This window comes from Canis lupus, chromosome 12 (assembly GCF_003254725.2).
Source record: "Canis lupus dingo isolate Sandy chromosome 12, ASM325472v2, whole genome shotgun sequence".
Lineage (NCBI taxonomy): Eukaryota > Metazoa > Chordata > Mammalia > Carnivora > Canidae > Canis > Canis lupus.
This window is the reverse complement of record NC_064254.1, coordinates 27,631,790-27,655,629: the sequence shown is the minus strand read 5'-3', so window position 1 is coordinate 27,655,629 and position 23,840 is coordinate 27,631,790. Positions and strand designations below refer to the sequence as shown.

The window sequence follows — 23,840 nt, the reverse complement described above, 5'->3', positions numbered from 1 at the left end:
TCCTCAAACAGTTAAAAATATACCTGCCCTACGACCCAGCAATTGCACTGTTGGGGATTTACCCCAAAGATACAAATGCAATGAAACGCCGGGACACCTGCACCCCGATGTTTCTAGCAGCAATGGCCACGATAGCCAAACTGTGGAAGGAGCCTCGGTGTCCAACGAAAGATGAATGGATAAAGAAGATGTGGTTTATGTATACAATGGAATATTACTCAGCTATTAGAAATGACAAATACCCACCATTTGCTTCAACGTGGATGGAACTGGAGGGTATTATGCTGAGTGAAGTAAGTCAGTCGGAGAAGGACAAACATTATATGTTCTCATTCATTTGGGGAATATAAATAATAGTGAAAGGGAAAACAAGGGAAGGGAGAAGAAATGTGTGGGAAATATCAGAAAGGGAGACAGAACGTAAAGACTGCTAACTCTGGGAAACGAACTAGGGGTGGTAGAAGGGGAGGAGGGCGGGGGGTGGGAGTGAATGGGTGACGGGCACTGGGTGTTATTCTGTATGTTAGTAAATTGAACACCAATAAAAAAAAATAAAAAAAAAAAAAAAAAAAAAGAAGATATTGCTGAAGAAAACAAATAAAACCTAAAGAATCTTAACATCTGCCCTTCTCTATAAAATGATTCCCAGTAGAATACACAATATCTTCATTAGATACTTATTATACCAAGGCCAATGAAATCCTACAGTATTTCCTGACAACATATTAAACATCTTTTCCTGGAGAAGAAAGTGTGCTCAGTTTTAATCAGTTTTACAATGTGCACTGTAAAAGTATTTGAATATCTTTGTCCCTCCTTAATAGCTCCCAATGGAGCTTGCTCCAGACGGAGATGGGTGGGAGTGGAGTTGAAAGCATAGATGGATGAATTCACACATTGCCATTTATAGGATACACAAAGATTTCTTTTCATCATATCTTATTTTTTTAATTCAGGAAAGTCAAATTCAACAAATTTTAACGGAGTGCCTAGACAATGCATCACACCCTTCTAGGCACTGTGAGCTAGATACAAAGATGAATAAGAAATTACCTATACCCATTTCTCACTATTTAGGGGAGAGATAATATGTACATAATTCTATGAGAATAGCTGACTGTGATAGGTCTTATAATAGGAGTATAAATTAAAAACTAGGGCTGAGTAAAGAGATTCATTACGTTAGAAATCTGTGCTTATGCCTCTTCACTAAATAGGGAACACCTCATAATCTGGAATTGTGTTTTAAATCTCTGTTCCTCCCACCTCCTCAGTACTTCGCCAGTGCCTTGCATAGAGTAAGCTTTTTTAGAATTGTTCGCCAAGTTCTGTTGGTGACTTATCTAACTTTGATGCTTATGATGAAAAATTAATAGACATTGAAACCTTATTTTAGGAAATTATTCTGTTAGTAAGTAAGCAAAAACAAAATGGTGCGTATTTCAAGGGTTTACTCAAATGTAGCTTCAATCAAAGATAATTTTATCCTGAGTTTACTTTAACAACCAGGAACAGAAGAGGGGTTGGCAGTTCTTTCCATAATGGACAGGGAGTATTATTTTTATAATGGACAGGGAGTAATATTTTTACAGGCCACACAGTCTCTGTCACAACTGTTCAACTCTGCCACTCTAGCATGAAAGCAGCCATAGACCATATGTGGCTCTGAATGAATGTGGCTGTGTTGCAAAAACACCTTTACTTAAAAAAACAAGCAATGGCAGAATGTGGCCCATGGGCCATAGTTGGCCAACCCTTGACCTAAAATGTATGTGATTCATTAAACTTCTCTTGAAAGAGAACAGCTGTGTTAAGACAAATTAAACTTATTCCTGTGATTGAAATTTATGAAGAAATAAATCAGTGAGAGATACACTCTGTTTCTGAGGTAATTACATCAGGAAATGGACCAGTGAGGAACAAACTTGCTTCTGGTGGACAGAAAGGAGCAAAAGCAAACAAATGAGCCCATTCAGGGATTGAAATTCCTGCCATGCCCATCTCAAGAACAGTATAATTCAGTTATTAAGAAAATTACTATGGAGCTAGACAACCTGGCTCCGCCATCTGGGCAAGTTACTTAACATCTCTGTGCTTCAGTATCTATAAAATGGAATCATATTATTAGTAATAATACAAAGGTATGAAAAATGTGTTGTAAGGATGGAGAGAGTTGTCATATTTAATGTACTGAAAACTGTGTTTGGTTCATGGCAACATGAAGTAAGTACTAAATATTTTTTTCAGAAAATGTTTTAACCCTTCCTCCCTTATAACTTGCCTGGTAAGGAGTCTTGGGAATTAGATGCCCAGGATGCTATATTCTTGTCTAATAGGTGCCATTAATATTGCATCCATTTGACAGAATTATCCACTGTGGAAAAGAATATTTAGACTATAAAAAAAAAATCTTGGAATCAGGAATGAGATAGTAGTGGAATGAACAGTAGATGCAGTTTTTGGTTTTCATTTTTATCCATTTCATCCAAATGAAATGAATAGGATTCATTTCCTCTAAGAATCGTTTGTTATGAGTTATATTTTCTTTCCTGGTTAAGCACAACTAACTGACCCAGAGCCATTCTGCAGCAGCATGTAATAAGCATGTGTTAATAATTAATTGTGTGTGCCAGGCTGCTGCCTGAATGCATCAGTTCTCCTAGAACGTCTCTGCCTGCCATTCTTTCACTAACCGACTAGGTCACCCCAGCCACGTTCTCCAGGTTCTACCTACTCACTACGTGCTACTACTGCCTGTGTTGCCCCTGTTGCTCTAAAATGTCTTCAAACCCTGAGCCACTGCTACTAAGATTGCTGCTAGGTTTGCTGCTGCTGTATACAAATGCAGACCTCTAAGGAGAGCCAGGAAAGGGGATTTCTTAAACTGCAGAAAAAACATGTGTGCTCAATAGAGAACTCAACAGAGAACTCAGTGCAAGCTCAGAGTTTAGTTTTTATTACATGCCATGAAGGGGGCACCAGTGATGAGGAGATCATTCGACCGCTGTGCCATAGGCAGTCCTGATGGAAATGTCAGTCAGTAACCAAAGATAGACTCGAACCCAAGTTAGCTGAGTTAACTGTTCTGTATTTTGGTTTGACGACAAATAATACCGATGCAATTTTTATTTTCAAGTTCACAAGGTTTGAAAAATGTATATAAAAGTGTTTTTGAAAAATACAAAGTACTTGGGGTTCCAGGGTGGTGCAGTTCGTTAAGCATCTAACTCTTGGTTTCAGCTAAGGTCATGATCTCAGGGTCAAAGGTCGTGCCCCCCTCACTTCAACCACACTCAGCATGAGTCTGCTTAAGATTCTCTCTCCCTCTCCCTCTGCCCCTCTCTCTGTCCCCACAGTGCTCACTCTCTCTCTCTCTCAAATAAATAACTCTTTTTTAAAAAGAAAAATATGAAGTACCATATAAAGGTGTGGTGTTTTGTTTTGTTTTAATGAGAAAAGGTAGGAATCCATGTCACTTTATAGGAATTTCCAAATTTGACCATCTATGTATCTGACTTAATAAACATATTATCTTATTCATCATTTTTAGCCCTATAAGGAATGATGTTGCACTTTACTTGAATTCAAACTGATGACCAGTGAATCTCTCCTGAATGTTTATTTATACATGATCTCAAATCAAATTGTCATTGATGTTTGGGAGTATTCATTACAATAGTTCAAATAGAGAAAAATACCAATTTTTAATGGAAGTAGTACAATAATTATTCTACCTTCAGTATTTCAATGAAGTGATACAGTACCTATGCTTAGAATTTTTTAGATCTAAGGGCACCTGGGTGGCCCAGTCAGTTAAGCATCTGCCTTTGGCTCAGGTCATGATCCCATGGGCCTGGGATCAAGCCGTGCATCGGGCTCCCTGATCAGCACAGAGTCTTCTTCTCCTTCTCCCTGCCCCCTGCTCATGCTCTCTCTTGCTATCTCTCTCTCTTAAATAAATAAATAAATAAATAAATAAATAAATAAATAAATAAATAAATAAAAATCTTAAAAAAAAAAATTTTTAGATCTACAACCCAACATAATAACCAAGCAAACCAAAATTATAAAAACGAGTAGGATATCATTCTTTCCCCCTCTCTGGCTTATTTCATTATTATTCTTTCCTTATAAGACTAAATATATACAATATATACATATATACTATACAATATATATATAAATATAGGCTATATATAGTTCATAAATTTTAGACTCAAAATTATTAGGGTTATCTCTCTAAAATACCATGATATCTAAATTTTTAAGTAATCATTACTGTTTATTATTCTAAGCACCATTTTTATAAATCATAAATCAGGTGATACAATCAGTGATTTCATTAGTATAAATACAATTCAGGAATTCTACATTTTGTAAAGTTTCAAAATATTTTTGAATAAATATTCAAAAAACTTAAGACATAATAAGTCATTGAAAAAAATTACTACATGGCCTAAAAGCATAAAGAACTCTTTCAAAAGGGTATGTCACGCTTTTCTGCTAATGGATTGTCAAATGTCTTTTCAGTGAAACAACAGAATGACTTCCCTTCAATGGCCTAATATTGACATCTGCAGCTTTCAAGTTCTGTTCCAAGGCAACAGAGATTGGATATTATGGGGGAAAAGACACTTTTCACATTTGTCATGTATCACAGAGAGAGAGAGAGATTCACATTTGCTTGATGTCTTTGGGTTTAATGAGCAATGATGAATTAATTTAATGTGGTATACGGATTACTCGGCCTATAAAGTTTAATGTAAGAATATACATCTAATAGTAGTCATGACTTACTAATTTTCCTTAGTAGTTCTATTTTTGAAAGTTTTATATTTGATTTTACTAATTGCCACTATTTTTCCATTTTTTATTATACTTGTGTTTGAAAATATGATGTCTTTAGTACTTTGAGATAATAGAAAATATATGTATTGGTCTCTGCCCCCAGTTACTGGCACAAAGCTCTTAAAACCCTTGTAATTTCTTAAGTGACAAGAATAGGAGCATCTCTTGTTCTAATATTTGTCTTTGACCTTGTCCCTTGACATCAGGCTCCTGAAACCCTAGTAAATTCATAAGTGAGAAAGACAGTAGGAACATATTATGTTCTAATAAGGGGACTCTAGGTGGGCTCCTGGATGACTCTTTGGTGGGTGCTGGTCACCAGAAAGACCAAGCTACTACTAGATGCTTAGAATTTTCAGTCCAAGCCCCCCCCCCCCCTCCAGAGAGGGGAAAGGGGCTGGAAATGCAGTTAACATTAATGATGCTTATAGGAGGAAGCCTCCTCAAAATCCCAATGGTACAGGGCTCAGAGAGCTTCCAGATGGGTCAATATATCTCACCAAGAAGGTGATGTGCCCCAATTCCACAGGGACAGAAACTTCTGCTCTTGGAACCTCCCAGACTTTACCCTATGTGTCTCTTCATCTGGCTGTTCTTCTGTATTCTTTGTAATATCCTTTAATAAACTAGTTAGTGTGTTTCCCTGAGTTCTGTGAATAACTTTAGCAAATTAATCAAACCCAAGGAGAAATACTTTTGGACCTCTGATCTGTAGCCAGGTGGTGAGAAGCACTGGTGTCTGAAGCTGACGTCTGAAGCATGTGTTGGGGAGAGGGCCAGCAGTCTTATGGGACAGAGGATCTTAACATATAGGGTCTGACACTGTCTCTGGGTAGATAGTGTCTAAGCTGAATTAAATTGTAGGACACCCAAGTAGTGTCACAGAGAATTGCTTGGTGTGGGGGAAAAAACTCCACACATTTGAAAACCAGAAGTGAAGTGTTTGTGAGGAGTGAAGGAGACACATGGGAAAGAAAAACAAAGTAGAAAAGTGGGTTTTTCCCTACATAGGAACGTAAAACAGTACTATTTGTGAAAACCAGACAACTCCTCCTTGAGTGGTTTATTCCTAGCTCTTCTCTAAGTGCAGAATATAGGTTTGTGATACAAAATCAGTTGATTCAAAAGTAAAAGAAATCAGCCTATCAAAAAAATATGACCTATATTTCCTGAAGTGGATAATTTGCTATTGAATCATGCAAATACATCAATAGCCCAGGTCTTCCATTGCCCCTGCCCCACCACCCCACTACCATCACATGTGACCAACAAAACACTCTGAATTTCCTTAAAAGTATTCTTACATAAAGCAAGAAATTGCTTATTAATAGAATAAGTCCAAATGACAAGTTTAAAACTATACTTACTATATAGCAGACTGTAGGGAGAACTATGCTTAATTGTTTATTTTCATTCCCATTATCTTTATTAAAGCTGCCTTGTTGTGTACTGTATCACAGGGTAGCTCTGATTCATAATGGGATGTTGGTGTATTTGGATAAGATTGCTCATCCCTGTCCTTGATTTTAGTGGCTGAGCTTCCTTTAAAAATAACTCATTCTTACATTGTACTACATATATCTTGTTTAATGTGTATAATCAATCTTTAAAATTCAGTTTTTTGAAGCTTTGAAAAACAGACCTTGTACATATGGCACAACAGCTTGACCTAAATGTTCAGCTCTCTTATACTCCATATATTGTATTTTTAAGTCTTATCTCAAAAATATGAGTCTGAAATCATAATGTATTTTAGAAATATTAAGTAATAGAAACTTCTGAGTAAAAATGGAGAAAGGAAGAGGATATCAGACTGTCCCTTAGTGCATAACAAAATGAACCATCCACCCCTCTCCCAAAAAGGAAGGGAAGGTGGAGAACAAGCCAACAATTCCAGAAAAAACAATTTTATGCCATTTTATGATAAAACCTTTTATGTATCCAAGGAGAGAAAACACAAGATGCTGGTACAGAGTGTTGTGTTTCTAAATGTGTTCTCATTGCCCCCAGCCTCTTCCCTTCAGTAAAAAGAGGAGTCAAAGGTAATACTAAATTCTTACTTATGCTCTCAAATTCAGAGAAAAGCAGCCTAAGAAATTGAATAGGAAGTCATGGAGAAAATAAGGGAAAACACTAAGGAATAGAAGCCCAAAAAACTGCTAATGGATCTCAGGAGAGGCAGAAAACGTAAAGCTGCATCACCCTCTGTCAGGCACTGGACTAATTTAGGGTGTACAGCTGAAGTCCTCAGAAGTGTGATAAAAACCTAGGTGGGTTGAGTGGGCTCTAGAAAGTAACATTTAGGAGAATCTCAAAAGAGTGATTTTCAACCATGTTCATTATGCCCTTTGCTACTCGTACTTTGTTATTAAATCTTTAATGATGTTGTTTTGTCCAATTTTTCTTCTGCAATATTGATTTAATCTTACTATTTTGTATTACATTTCACTTTGTGTTTCTCTTACTAAATTTATATTCTTAATAAGTTCTATAGCATTAAGAACTCTATGGAAAATCTGTTTTTATTTCTTAGATTTTGTATGCCCCATTCCTATCTTATTTTCTGTTGTATTTTGAATCCTTTCCTGTCTTCCTTCCCAACTGATCATCCATAAATGCGAGGATCTCTGTCCAGTCCAAGACTGCTATGTTGTTTAACACCAGGGGAATCGCCTCTACATTATACTCTAGGCAAATTTTTCTCCTTGGAGTTTTGGTTTTATTGCTATTATAATGTAATATATGTATATAATATATATAATATAATTTCTCTTAATATACCTCATAGCTGCAAAAACTAAAATTAACTTATTTTCCTTTGTTAAAGGATAATTTTCAAAAAGATATGTAAAATGAACACAAGCCAAAATTTTTTAACCTATTAATTAATGAGGGAACTGATAAGATACTACAATCAGTTCAAAGAAGTCAAGAAACAGAGATATATGTATATAAGAATAAGAAATTTTGAAGCAGATTTACAAATAGATGGAAAGCAAGTCTACCTACAGGGAAATAATCAGTTACATTTCACCAGACACAATTAGTTTGCGTTGCTGTAGATAAGAATAATTTGAATTATTATTAGTTTTCACCAACTTAGAGTTGTAAAATAGCTCAAAGGTAAAGAAAGGTGAGGAGAACATGAATGGGTAAGCTAGTTTTGGGTTGTTGTTTTTTTTTTCTATTTCAGATTCTTTCAGAATTTCCCCTGTTACCTTTCTCTGAACCATTCTTTGAAACCCAAGTGTTGCTTGTGTTCCACTTTTTGAGAGCCTGAGACATGAGGGAGAGATAACTTAGGTTTCTTCACATTTCTTATTGAGATGTTAGAGAAACATTTATCTGTGGTTCAGAGATACCTTTAGTTTCACTCTGGTTTCTTTTTTTTTCTTTTCAAATTAGTGTGAGCTCTAATATGAAGATATTTCAAGTTTATCTAGATCCCTGAGTATCAGATCCCTGAGTATCAGATGTCCATGACACCAACATTTTTTTCAAAATTATTTTTTAATAAAACTAAGACATGTGCCTTTTCCATCGTGTTGATTGACATTTGTACTCAAAGTACAAAGGTCACAATAGATAAAATCTTGCACACCACTCTCATGACAATGCCCCCAGATCATACTCAGTCATTTTATTCTACTCCCCTATGCACTCAAAGTAAAAATGGACAGAAAAATGTCCTAATGGTGTAAAAAATGCCTTAATTTTTAAAATTCTCTATCCCTATATATATACAACTTTTTAACGTGCTGTACATAAAAGGGAAAATATATATAAGGCAAGTCTGATACATACCAATACAAAATAGCTGTCTTGAGAAAAAGCCCTTGGCAAATTTTTTAAGTTGCTAGTTGAAGTAGCCATTATGAAAACATGACTTGAAAAATGACTAAAAGATAATCTATGATTATTCAGGCTTGAGTGTTTTGCAGCCATTTTCTCAAAAACTAAGTAAGCCTGTCATTTTAAGGAAAGCAGCTGATGGTATTTGTTTCCCAATGATAAAACTCAAGCTTTCTAGTAAAAATTAGAATTTTGGAAAGCATATTCTTCACAGTGAGCTTCAGAGCTCCAGTATACTTTCTGATGGGTTCAGAAGTAATTGTAATTAATGTGATTGTTTAATATTATATAAAAATGTCAACATTTGAAAGATACCCATGACTCAGTGAATCCACCTTTTTCAGATAACCAATGCATGATGTTACAAAGTCATGTAAGGATAAAATATTCATTGAAAATACAAGAAAAACCAGTACACCTGGGTGACTCAGCAGTTAAGCATCTCCCTTCAGCTCAGGGTGTGATCTGAGGTCATGCGATTGAGTTCTGCATTGGACTCCCTGCAAGGAGCCTGCTTTTCCCTCTGTGTCTCTGCCTCTCTCTGTGTCTCTCATGAATAAATAAAATCTTTACAAAAATAAATAGAATACAAGAAAAACCAATGGAATTTTAATGTAACAAAGAATATAGATTATTAGTATAGTTACAGATTCCACATTTCAGCTATACTTTAAGGAACTACCACTTGTTCAATTTGTATATATATAAAAAGACAATCTAGGGGTGCCTGGGTGGCTCAGTTGGTTAAGTGTCTGCCTTTGGCTCAGGTCATGATCTCAGGGTCCTGGGATCAAGCCCCATATCGGGCTCTCTGTTCAGCATGGAGCCTGCTTCTCCCTCTGTCCTTCTCCCCTTTCATGCTCTCTCTCTCTCTGTCTGTCTCTCAAATAAATAAAATCTTTTAAAAAACAAAATAAAAAGACAATTTAAATAATCCCTTTTCTCCAATTACATTCTGTGTGAGGCTGTGTAGTTCACGTACTTCAACCAAAACAACAATTCACAACAAATTGAATATAGAAATGGATATGAGAGGGCAGCCCGGGGTCTCAGCGGTTTAGCGCCGCCTTCAGCCCGGGACGTGATCCTGGAGACTCTGGATCGAGTCCCACCTCGGGCTCCCTGCATGGAGCCTGCTTCTCCCTCTGCCTGTGTCTCTGCCTCTCTCTCTCCTCTCTGTGTATTCTCATGAATAAGTAAATAAAATCTTAAAAAAAGAGAAATGGATATGAGAATCTAACAGCTTTTATTAAGCTTAACATTGAAGAAGATTGTAAAAGTATAGAATAATCCTCCTCTCACTATTATTTTTGTTTTGGAAAATATAATTACTTTTCACAAAATATGTTACGTAGGCTAATATATAATGGATTTTATTATAGTGATGTTTAAATAAGCTAACCAATAAATAATTGAAAATTTTCTGTCTTAAATATTTTTTTTCAGTTTTAAATTCTAATCCAAGAAATACTAAAAGATACAAACCAGGGTGCCCAGGTGGCTCAGTTGGTTAAGTGCCTGACTCTTGATTTCTGCTCGGGTCATGATATCAAGCTCCATGAGCCCCACACCAAGCTATATACTGGGTGTGGAGCCTGCTTGAGATTCTCTCTCTTCCTCTCCCCCTGTTTGTTCATAAATAAATGAATAAATAAATAAATAAATAAATAAATAAATAAATAAATAAGATGCAAATCATATAAGCAAAGCTTTTTGGGGTTTCTCAATAGATTTTAAGTTTATCAAAGAGTCTTTAAATTAAAATACGTATATAATATGATTTTGCTCTAATGAAAAATTATCTCTATATATCTGTGCATTTATCAACCTTTGTATCTATAGTGATATTCACCAAATATTAATGCTGGACTTTTTGTTTTTAAGAGAGAGAGAGGGCAGCCCGGGTGGCTCAGCAGTTTGGCGCTGCCTTCAGTCCAGGGCATGATCCTGCAGACCCAGGATCAAGTCCCATATCTGGCTCCCTGCGTGGAGCCTGTTTTTCCCTCTGCCTGTGTCTCTGCCTCTCTCTCTCTCTCTCTCTCTCTCTCTCTCTGTGTGTGTCTGTATGTGTCTCTTATGAATAAATAAAATCTTTTTAAAAATAAAAAATTTTAAAAATAAGAGAGAGAGAGTGGGCCAGTGGCGGGTTGGGGCACAAGTGAGAGAGAGAGGGCAGCCCCGGTGGCACAGTGGTTTAGTGCTGCCTGCAGCCCAGGGTGTGATCCTGGGGACCCGGGTTCAAGACCCACGTCGGGCTCCCTGCGTGGAGCTTGCTTTTCCCTCTTCCTGTGTCTCTGCCTCTCTCTCTCTCTGTATCTCTCTATGAGTAAATAAATAAACTCTTAAAAAAAAGTGAGAGAGAGAGAGAGAATCTTAAGCAAACTCCACATCCAGCATGGAGCCCCTTTCAGGGCTCAATCTCATGACCCAAGCTGAAATCAAGAGTCAGTGGCTTAACTGACTGAACCACGTAGGGGCCCCTAATGCTGGCCATTTGCAAGAGTTGTAATTTCAGTTTGGTTTAGTATACTTTTGCTGGTATATATTTTTCAAACAATACAATTAATTTAAATAATTTTTATCTTAAAAGATGTATATTCACAAGAACAAATAAAAGAAAAAGGTAAGAAAGAGACAATCTCAAAATATTAAAAATATATATTTCACAATTATCTGAGAATTCAGTAAATACATAATGAGAATTATTTGCTATGATGATTTTAGATCAATTGGAAACTAAAAGAGGAAAAAATTACAATTGACCCCTGTGTTTTCCTATGGGTGCTGTAGTAAATTACCACACATTTAGTGGCTTAAAACAAGAGCAATTTCCTTACAGTTCTGGAGGCCAGAAGTGCCAAATGTGTCTTATAGGGCTTCAATCAAGTTGGTACTCCTTTGAAAGCTCTAGATGAGAAGATGTTCTTGCCTCCTCCAGCTTTTGGTGGTTGCTTATCTTTCCTTGGCAAGTAGCTGCATCACTTCAGTCTCCCTCTATAGTCTGATAGCTCGACCTCTTCCATTATCAGCTCTCCCTCTACCTCCCTCTTGGCAGGACACATGTTAACTAATTCTTGACCCAACCAGATAATCCAGGATAATCCCATCTCAAAATCTTTAATTTAATCACACCTTCAAAGTCTCTTTTGCCATATAAGATTGCAACAATTAGAACATGACTATTTTTGGTGGCATTATGGTGGCTGTTATCCAACCTACCATAACTCCCTGCTTCATATCATGTACAAAAATCAATGCTAGGCACAGTATAGATCTTAAACAAAGCTTACCAAAGATAAAATAGCTTTATTATTTTAAGGCAAGCAAAGATATCTTAAAGGTTACATAAAAATCATTAATTACAACTATGAAGGAAATAATAAATAGACCTATGGTAAAATTAAGACCACATGTTCAACAAAACTCACTCTTAAATTGGCAAGACAGTCCACAGAATTGGAGAAAGTATTTTCAATAAATATGGTTAACAAAGAGCTTGTATGCTATACATACACATATATGTATATAGACCTAGATATTAAATATATACATAGACATAACTCCAACAATGTAAGAAAAAGCAAACAATCAAATAGAAATGTGAGCAAGAAATGAAAACTAACACTTCTCAAAAGAAGATATCAAAACAGCCACCAAACATGACAATATGCTCAACTTCACTAATATGAGGAAAATTAAAATTGAAAGCTACAGTAAAATAAACACAGAGTAGTTAAAATCTGCAAAACAATCATACCAAGTGATGGTGAGACTAGATCAGTTGGAACTCTTACTGCTGGTAAGGGGTTAAATCAAAATGGTATTTTGGAAAACTGGCAATAGCTATTAAATTAATCATAAACAATTTAGCTCTTGGTCATATACACAAGAGAAATGCATGTGCTTCATTCAGCACAGAAGACATACACAAGATTATCATTAGCAGCATTATTCATAATAACCAAAAACTGGGGTGGAAGGAGGATGCTCATATACAGCAAAAAGAATAACTAGATTGTAAATATTCATTCAATCGAATATTCTAAAGCAATGAAAATGAATCTTACCATAGGTGCTATCTCTCAAACATAATATTGAGCAAAAGTAAATAGACACAACAGTATATATGCAATATGATCTCACTAATATGAAATTTTAAATCAAGCAAAATTAACCATAGCTGTTAAACATTAGGATTGTGGTTACTTTTGGTAGAGGGAAGAAACAAGTGATTGATAAGACTTTTGACAATGCAGGGATCCCTGGGTGGCGCAGCGGTTTGGCGCCTGCCTTTGGCCCAGGGCACGATCCTGGAGACCCGGGATCGAATCCCACGTCGGGCTCCCGGTGCATGGAGCCTGCTTCTCCCTCTGCCTGTGTCTCTGCCTCTCTCTCTCTCTCTCTCTGTGACTATAATAAAAAAAAAAAAAAAAGACTTTTGACAATGCAGATAATGTTCTTTCTCTTAAGTTGGTGGTATTTGCATGAGTGGGTTCACCTTGTAGTAATTCACTGAGCTGTACATTTAATATTTGAGTGATTTTTTTGAATTTATTATTATATTATACTTCAATTAAAAATGTTAAAAGAATGGGACGCCTGGGTGACTCAGCGATTGAGCGTCTGCCTTTGGCTCAGGGCATGATCCTGGTACAGGGAATTGAGCCCCGCATCAGGCTCCCTATGAGAAGTCTGTTTCTCTCTCTATCTCTCTGTCTCTCATGAATAAATAAATAAAATCTTTTTTTAAAAAAATGTTAAAAACTATGTACTTACATAGATGTCTAAAGTTCATTATTAAATGAAAAGAGAAAGATGAATAAAGCTCCTTATCGCATTATTTCATTTTTAAAAATAAAACGAGGGCTATATAAATATTCATATGTGTATAGATATATGGTAGAAAGGAGTACCACAAAGTGGGATAAAAGAATGAGCTTGAGGAAGGAGAGTATGTCTTTTTTCTTCTTTATATATTTCTTTATCATTTCAATTTTTATGAAAGACATTAAAATTAAAATGCAAATAATTAACAATAATAATAAACCAAATTATATAATATTCAACAGGTGCCAGATGCTTTTTATTTATTATTTTAACTATTACAGTAGTTCTAATAATTATTTGCTCTCCTCAGCCCATTAGAACATATGAGAAAACTGAGGCTCAGAATAAGATCATCTTGCTATTAAGGAACAGAATCAGAAAGTTAATCTCATATCAAGGCAATGCTGTTAACACCATGCTATTCTCAGCCTTTAGAAAATAATGTATTATCCTAATATGGTATTATTACATTGAATAATTTAATCACATTCCTACCATCTCACTAAACCATTATTCTTTGAGGGCAGGGATTACATTCGTTGAGAGAATGATTATTATTGAATAAAATATAAATCTCATCACTAATTTCATGTAATGTTTGTTTTTAAAGGTAGTGAGAAGAATATTGGACAACACTTTATTCATTTATTTCTTGTGGAAGGAAGGCCCATGGTTAAATATGGATGTGGAAGTTCTCAAAATATCTTGACTCTTTCTGCTAATTATAGCATTAACACAAATGTATTCATCCCCATCACAGTACGGTAAGTCCTCCACAGTAGTTCTTTGAATTATAGTGTTGAACCTTATTTTTTAAATGTTATTTGTATGTATAATAGCCACTCACATTTGAAAAGAAAGACAAAAAGGTCCATCTGAAAGTTGTTTTGCCATCATTTTTTTCATTTTGATGGAGAAAAGTACAAATTAAAGTATAATTTGATACCACTCAATGGCAATCAAATTATATACAAAATCAATTTCTTTGAAAATATCATGGAGCTGGGGCACCTTAGTGGCTCAGTGGTTGAGCTTCTGCCTTTGGCTCAGGTCATGACCTAGGGGTCCTGGGATCGAGTCCCGCATCAGGATCCCCACAGGGAGCCTGCTTCTCCCTCTGCCTGAGTCTCTGCCTCTCTGTGTGTCTCTCATGAATAAATAAATACAATCTTTTAAAAAATATATCATGGAGTAAATAAACAGGTTAAAGAGTCATGTGGTTCAGCTGAGATTAAGATCTAGTTCAGTGCACCTGGGTGGCTCAGTAGGTTAAGTGTGGGACTCTTGATTTCGGCTCAGGTCATGAACTCAGGGTAGTGAGACAGAGCTCCAGGCCCTAAGATGGAGCCCCAACTTAGTGTGGGGCTCCGTGCTCAGCAGGGAATCTGCTTAAGATTCTCTCTCTCCCTCTCCCTCTCCCCATCTGTCTCCCCCTTTCTAAAAAAGAAAGAAAGGGGGAGGAAGGAAAGGAAAAAGAGAAAGGATATCAAATTCAATTGTTTAACAAAATATCTTTTGAGTGAAAATAGCTGTTCAGAATTGGTAGCGGTGGGGAAGGGACGGAGGTAGTCATTGACTCTGCACAGAAAAAAGAGAATCCAGTAGGGGAAAAAAATTGAATATTAAATGGAAATGTCTTTCTAGGGCATATAAACTTTTGGAAGGCAGTCTTGAAATTAATTCATACTTCAGAATTAGGAAATCTCAGAAGAGAGAAATGGCTAAATATGATGGTCACATCCCAAGGGCATTACTGGACACAATTTACATGTAGCAGCCAAGAATTTAAAATTCTTCATCAGTACAGCAATCTAGTGATAATGGTCTCTAACGTTACTCTGTGTCAGTTAAAAATAACATATTGTGTCAAGTTTATATGTTAGATGACAATTGGATGCGTTAGTCTGATTAGCAGGAATCTTGGCTAACCTGTGAAGGTCATATAAATCAAATAAGCTTTCCCAGAGTCTGCATCACTCTGCAAATAAAATCAAGAAAATTGACACCAATCTGAAAATGGAAACTCCTTCCAGGCAGGGACAGTAAGCTTCTCATTTTTAATGCGGTTTGCAGGGCATCCGACAGAAAAAATGCTCAGTAAATGTTAGAACGAAGGAAGAAATGAGAGTGTCTAGGCTGGGTAGTTCAGTTGGTTATGACAGGAAGGCAACGAAATTACCCTCAGGCAATGAAATTACTATTCCTAAATTAGGCAAACCCTTTGGGAACAGAGAGTTGTGTACAGACAAAACAAATTTTCAGAGCAATGGACTTAACTTTTACTTTAATCATCTCTCTTACAAAAGGCTGCAGTTGGGCAGCCCAGATGGCTCTGTGGTTTAGCGCCACCTTCAGCGCAGGGCCTGATCCTGGAGACCCGAGATCAAGTCCCACGTCAGGCTCCCTGCATGGAGCCTGCTTCTCCCCCTGCCTCTCTCTTCGTGTGTCTCATGAATAAATAAATACAATATTTTTAAAAAGGCTGCAGTTGCTCAACAAAAAAAGAGCCAGATGAGAAGGTGAATAACTTAGAAAGCAGTTTAAAAGGCATTTTGATTAATAACATTATCTTTTCTAATGTAATAATTTCATACAAACAGTGGCACATTTGATCACGTAGGAAGTAATTTCTGTTTCGGTCAAACTTTCTTAAAAGGATGATTTCATTTTTTTGCCTTTAAGTAGAGAGTATCCCAGTAGGCGGTCTTCAAACCATGCAGTCTTTGGTAGCCTGAAGTTGAAACCATCCTTTTAAAAATGCTGATGCTCCTAGTGAAACTGAAGAGCAAGGGCTTTCCAAGTCTTTCAATTAATTTTATTCAAATTTAGAAAGTGAGAGATATCTCCACTGAAACAAAAATGCAAATCTGCTTTGTCTTATAGGCAGCATCCTACAAAGACAATGAGGTGACAGTAGGTTACGTTAAAGGCTGACCTAGGACTATATTATATGTTGTATATTATATATTATATAAATTAGTTAAGCTTATGTAATGAATATGAAGAACAGTATACACTAGGCAACTCTTCAATAACTTTTACTGTGAAAGTACAAAAAGAGTTAAGTTGGTCACTAGAGAGAGGTGAGGAGTCAAGAGGAGGAAAATGTAAGATGAGAGATTTGAGCATGTTTAATTGTGGATTGGACTTTGAGCGGAAGGTGTTACTACATAGAAAAGTAAGGAATAAATGAGAACATAAAGCCCCTGAGAAGTTTAAAGTGATGAGATACAACTCACCTAAGAGAAGATTCCTGCCAGAGTGGAGGAAAAATGGAAAGACACACACATTGAGACTTCTCATTTCTGCCTTAGTGTATGTCCCTTGATCTATGACTGCCTTTTGCTTGATCCCTATAGTCCAGTTGTTATGTCACCTTCTCTCTCTGTCTTTCTTGCTCCACTCTTACTTCTCCATCCTTAACTGGGCACAACTTAGCATTAAAAGGGTCTTTCTGTACAGCTCTTTCTAGCTATCCTAATTTTCTCTAATGGGATACTTGTTATTGCAAATTCAAAACAAATTTGTCCTTAAAAAGCATGTGAGTTCCATCCACATCGAAGCAAATGGTGGATGGAACTCACATGCTTTTATGGGATGAGTACTGGGTGTTATGCTATATGTTGGCAAACTGAACCCCAATAAAAAAATTTTTTAAATTAAAAAAAAAAAAGCATGTGAGTTAAGGTCCTTTTTAACTATTTGAATGTTGTTGGAATTTCTTCTATATTTAAGGGTTCTTGGAAATAAAATACCATAGCATGATTGATAAGAACTTATTTTCAAAAACAAGTGGAATGAGCTCTAAGGTAAACATTAAAAAATGACTTGATTTTTTGTTTGTTATTAGCCACTGAGAATAAACATGAGAGTATTTCCTCCTAAATTTGCATTGTACCTGTAGATAGATGGCAGAAATAGAACAAACTTGAATAAGCCACTTGTAGTGATTGAGGTCAATTCAGTATCAAGATAGAAGTTCTTCTTAAATGAAACAGAGCAGAGATCACAGTACTACAGGTAGATTATAATTCATACTCATGCACACTTTGTCTTTCATTTCAACAAATTTTGAAAGAGATCACATAGAGAGAGTCTTAGTTTTCACAAGGGTTATTCTCCTTTGCAGAAGTTCAGAAAAATTGTATATATATATATATATATATATATATATATATATATATATATACTTTTTAAAGTTTCTGAAGCTTAAATTTTTCTGGCTCCTTTTGTGTCTGTCCTATACAAAAGCTGACTCTTTATGCAGCATTTTGTTCTGTAAAGAAGTCCCGTGTCATTCCTCAGGTAATTTATTTAGTGTGTTATTATCTGCATGTTTTAAATCCACACAGCCTATTCTCCCTTCCTTAGATTTCTCAAAGACTTATCCAGAGGTGTAAAATTATCCATGTATATCTAAGGCACATTCCAATATCTAGTGATTCATTTTGGTTAACAAACTCTTAGGGTAGCCAAAACCAAGTGGATTTTGACCAAGAATTGCATGAGCATCAGCACTACATATCCCAATCAACAACTTTTTAATATCTGGTAGAGTAAAGGAAGGCATGCATGGTTGAAGATCAATTGAACAGAGGCTGGAAGTTTCTAACAGTTGGGCAACAAGAATTTTAGAACTTGCTCAAACTCAAACATCAGATAAAACCATTGCAAGCATTTTTGACATGTAACCTTGTTAGATATTTGGTGCAGAAAACAAAATAAACTGAAAAAAACTGCTTTTGAGTATTGTGAATAGACTGATTTTTGCCTCATCTCTCTGCAATAAAAACCTCTTATAGGGATCCCTGGGTGGCGCAGTGGTTTGGTGCCTGCCTTTGGCCCAGGGCACGATCCTGGAGACCCGGGATCGAGTCCCACGTCAGGCTCCTGGTGCATGGAGCCTGCTTCTCCCTCTGCCTGTGTCTCTGCCTCTCTCTCTCTCTCTCTCTCTCTCTGTATGACTATCATAAATTTTAAAAAATATATAAATAAATAAATAAATAAATAAATAAATAAATAAATAAAAATAAAAACCTCTTATAGGTAGAAGTATATGTATATATGTTGTTTGTGTACTTGTGTGAGTACATATAGGTGCACACTACTTTTTATTTTTTTAATTAGCATATTTCCTACCATTGTTTGATTAAGAAAGTAGAAAATAAATTTAGATAATGCCAAGCTAGCATTAACCTTAAAGAACGGGAAGTAAAAAGAATTCTGAGTCGGAATACTTTTGACTGTATCAAATGAGATTTAGTGTTAAATAACTTGTGCAAAATAAGAAAAGGAACAAATGACAAGTTCTCATAATACCTATATGTAGCATCAGAGGCCTTTAAGACAATTGCGCTCAAAATCAGCCTCCAGCGCTTTCCCTTTTTCCCCACTTACATTCTCTGTATTACAACTTGTTGCCCAGATACTATTAACCTATATAACTCCATACAGAGAATGATCAGGAGATTACCCAAGTTAATGTAAAAAGAAAGAATACCCTTAATGTATTATCAGTTCTAATTTTGAGAGTAACTCAAATGTCTTTGATGTCTCTGATTTTTTAAAATATAAAGGTTTTTCGCACATTCCTGATAGTTAATATTATAAAAACTATGGATTGCATGCCTTCAGTCTTAATGCCCAGAAACTACGTAATAGCAAGAACCTTCACTTCTTGAAACAGATGGTGACTTTTGAACTGTGCTAAATCTATAAGATATTAGATTTATTCATAAAACGTTGCCATGTCAATATGGAAAGTTTGGCAAGCTTTTCATCTTAAAAAGGTCAAACTTCATCACTTCAATATTAATTTCTGTATCTTTTCCATCAACACTTCCATCTGGTATTTCTTAGAAGAAATGTAGGAAAACTGTAGCTAAATATGGGAAATACAGCATAATGCTTCATAATTACATTGACTTGCGCATAAATACATATATCTAAACATTGCTGTTGTTCCTTTATCCACACTTAATACACTAATCATATATAACATGTCCAATACTAGCTGGACAGCAAGTTATAATGTAGCTTATTTGTTTTGAATTGGGAATAGCCACTAAAAAAATCAAATTTCTTTCATTAAGTAAGATTAAGAAAATCTTTTAGAAGTCTGTGGGTCCAGAAGTTGGTGATTTCAGTACTGTCTGGGTTTAGTCTTCTGCTAGCATGTATGGTTGTATTTAAAATTTGCATGTATCTTGAGAAACAAGGACGTGTCAGTTTGGTGCTCAGTGAGGCAGAAATAGAATGGAGCTTTCTAAATAAAGACATCATAATCTGAATGTGAAGCTAAGTCTACACAGTATGTTCACTGGATAATATGTGTCAGTTATGGACTCAACCCACCTGTAATATAAAAAAATTTCAGGTGATTGACTATGTAATCACATGCTTTCTCCTCTTAATTGTGCAGTTCAGTTCAAATTGTCCAAATGGAATGGCTGTTAACAAAGTTACAAAAGTGAAGATCAGGTCCATAACTCCTGATTTTCTTGTGTGCTAAGATGCCAGGACAGCCAGAGAACTGACTGACCCTCAAGGCCTCCGAGCAACCACAAAGACCCTACTAAAGAGAAAGGAAGATAGCAGTTGACAAGTACATCTGTAACATGAGAAATAAACTATATTTTGAAGAAAGATTAGAAATTTACCAAAGGGACAGCAGATCAAAGAGGATAAACAATGACATCATGGTATAGAATAACACCGTGGCTCATGGGAGAAATTATATGGAGATTGACTACAGTGGGAACATAAAGTTTGAGGTGAAAGGATATTTAGCTCTTCAGCAAACCATCATCAAATATTGTGATTTCTAATGCAGAGAATCACAATAAACTAAAATAAAAGCCAAGAAATTCTTTTGAGAATTATCAATGTATGCTGAAGAAAGCTTCACATTTTCTTAATCCTTTACTGTTAATGGTAGATTTCTACAACTGTTAAGGCTATTAAGTTGGAACTATTCTTGTACAGTGGCAGAGTATACAGCAAAATGAACTGCAATCCCTAAAAGCCTTTTCTCTCTGTAATCCTAAAATGCAAGTACATATCATCTTTAATACAAGATTATAGGGGCACCTGGGTGGCTTAGTGGTTGAGCATCTGCCTTTGGCTCAGGTGGTAATCCAAGCGTCGTGGGATCAAGTCCCGCATCCGGCTCCCCACTGGAGGTCTGCTTCTCCCTCTGCCTATGTCTCGACCTCTCTCTGTGTGTCTCTCATGAACAAATAAATAAAAACATTTTTTAAAAAGACAAGATTATATAAGAAAGTAACAGGAAACAAATGCCACACAGGGCAGCTAAAGGGATTTAACATGTTAAAAAAGAATAAGATTCATGAGAAAATGTCAAGGGATTATTTGTTTATTAAGTAAAGAAGTGGTAAATTGGCAATTCAGATTTAAATCCTATGTATTTTTCAACCTGCTTCTATAGGACTCACAGCTCCCCCTAAATGGGATCCATCATCATGGTTAGAGGATATTTGATTACTGCCTTTAAACAGCTACCAAGAAAGATATTTTATGTGAAAGTTCTTTAAGTCCTATTCTTAGTGGTAGGCTTTAATCCTTAACAACATATTTATCTTAATTAACTTCCGTAGAACAATTCTTACAGAGTAGCCTCAAAATATAGACAATCTTATTTATTTAAAAAAATGGCCAGCCACTCAACTTTCTAAATGAAGCTAAAAGAAGCTATGAAAGCTTCTTCCTCAACAAATTGACTTCATCAATATACTGAATAAAAAGAATATATATATTGAGATAAATTGTTTTACAATTTAACATCTGTAACTCTGTTCTACCTAACACAGATTCTAAGAATAGCTTAAGACTTTTCAAAAGATATACTAAATTTTTAAATTTGAAAGCTGGTTTCATAGACAGGTACTGGTACTAAGCCAAAGTGTTTGAACTCAATAAATGTAGAACAAAGACTTCTAATATTTCTTCAGATAATCTAATAATATTTCTTCAGATAATCTAATGCCTCCATAAGAGACAGTAAATTCTTGTTTTATAGTATTTGGTATAAATTCTGTCCTGGTCCCTCCTACTTTTCAACTTGGTAATAGTTGGCTTAATTCTAATTTCTAGTAATATTTGAATCCCAATCCTACCTTCAAAGACAAGATGTTACAAAGATAAAAAGGAGATTCCAGGACAAAACCCTATAGAAAATACCATAAAAATTCACATAAGAGCTTACTAGACACCTCAATAAAGCTCCTGTCATTTGGAGGGAAAAAGTTTCCAATCCTATGTGATAGACTGAGATGAACTCACCCATGCTCTGAGAATCTCTTCCCATCTCCCAAATGAAGAAAATAGCAAAGAATCACTCTCTTGCTTGCCTTGTACTAGCAATGACACTCATTTTTGCCAATACAGTGCAGTAGGGGCAAATTTTCTAAAAGAAAATTCTAGCTCTTCTAGTATATAAGCATCAGAGAAAATGATGGAAACACAATTCCAGCTTGGCATAGCCTCTGTGGAGAATTTGTTGAACAAGAGAAGGTGAAGTTTTAGGTTGTTTGTGCAGAAATCATCAATGAGTGGGGCACCTTGGTGGCTCAGTTGCTAAGCAGCCAACTCCTGATTTTGTCTCCGGTCATGATCTCACGGTCTGGGATTGAGTCCCACATTGGGCTCTGTGCTCAGTGGGTAGTCTACTTGAGTATTCCTCTCCCTCCACCCCTCCCCCACCCCATGTCTCTTTTTATCTCCAAAATAAATAAATAAATATTTTAAAATTTTTTCAGAAATTGCCAATGAGCAAGGCTGATCCTTGGACACACATGTGCAAGCAGTCCTGAGGATTCCTAAAAATATTTGGAGAAGGAGATTCTATAATGGACTATAATTCCTACAGTTAAGTCTCAGCCACTGAGATTTAATAACCATTATCTTAGATCAGGTTCTTTGGAAATAGACAGTAGGGATTTGCATGCAGGAAGCTTATTACAGAGTGCTTTTCAAAACAACATCTGTAAGTCACTGAAAGACACAGCACTGAGAAGAGGTAGAAGTTGAATTGCAGAGCAATTGCAACAGAGGCTTCACCTGACTCTAAGGGAAGTTCTGGAGTAGGGATGTTCATAGTTTCCTGAATTGAGTCAAGGGGACTTGGGCCTTTGTCCCATTGCTAGGAGACTCATGGCAGCATACCACAGCATCCACTACAGCTGGTGAGGCTCATGGCTACATCACCACTTAATAGCTAATGAAGTCCAAGACCCTTGGGTTTGACTTACACATAAGCAAACTAATGTTGTTTTTAAATAAACTAGGCATATATCACAACACCCCTTCTAACTCCCCACTCTACTAACTAGAGGACTGAGTTCACCCATATTAATGAAATGCTTCTACTTACTCTTGTCCCAAATCACCTAAAGAAGCAGTGACTCTTAGGAAGAGCAACTCAATACTAATTACATCAAAACCCCAAATGCCAATTTTGTAGCTATGTATCAGCATGGACATAAATAATCACAAATAATGCTATTTTGTGATTTATCATTAGATCGTAGACCACTGTCCAAATAGGGTGTACCTGGATTTAAGGCAAAAATGACAGATCTTTATATGTTCATTATAATTCAAAATGAGCACAGGGCACCTGAATAGCACCCATAAACAGGGAAGTGAGGAAGCAAAGCATTCTCTGTATAACTACAAAGAAGTCTTGTCTTCTCCTTTCTTTGAAAGATAAAGATAATAACACTCACTGTTTTGCTCTACAGGCTCTTATGAGTGTTATCTATATGAGCATTTTTGGAAAGCATCAAGTGCCCCTCAAATGATTAGTATCATTATTATGGTTTATCATCCATATAAATCTATTTCTTCTATTGCTGCCCTAGGACCAGAAAAATTGCTCACTACTTTTTTATTTTATTTTATAGCATTTCATCAAAAACACTTCAAAAAAAATTAATGAAGTTTTCTACAGATATATCTCCTTCCAATTAAGTAAACTTACTTCCTCACAGTTTTGTTCTCTGAGCATTTAATTATTTTAGGCACTATTTTCTGGATGTCCTCCAAAGTTTTCCACAGCTCTATCTGTTGAATTTCATGTGCTGACTCCTTTTTTTTAATGGACAGGAAGATCAAAGACATCATATCTATTCCTTCTCCCTGTGGAATTTTCCTGTACATTACTAGCAGTATGCTTTCTAATCTATAGGCAGGTCTCAAATATCATATATATCAGTTTACATTTATTAAATTCCCATCATGGATATTGTTCAAAGATTATATTTGAGGGAGATACAATATGTTTAGTGAAAGTA

The 23,840-nt window shown here is 35.9% G+C and overlaps 1 protein-coding gene across 1 annotated transcript in view; it reads left to right on the top strand.

Moving 5' to 3' along the window:
• EYS (eyes shut homolog) overlaps positions 1-23,840 on the top strand; it is a 1,522,493-nt gene that overhangs the window by 1,239,944 nt on the left and 258,709 nt on the right. Inside the window, exon 30 of the mRNA XM_025419151.3 lies at positions 14,142-14,291. Within this exon, the coding sequence (XP_025274936.3) occupies positions 14,142-14,291 (150 nt within the window). The remainder of the gene's footprint in view (positions 1-14,141; positions 14,292-23,840) is intronic.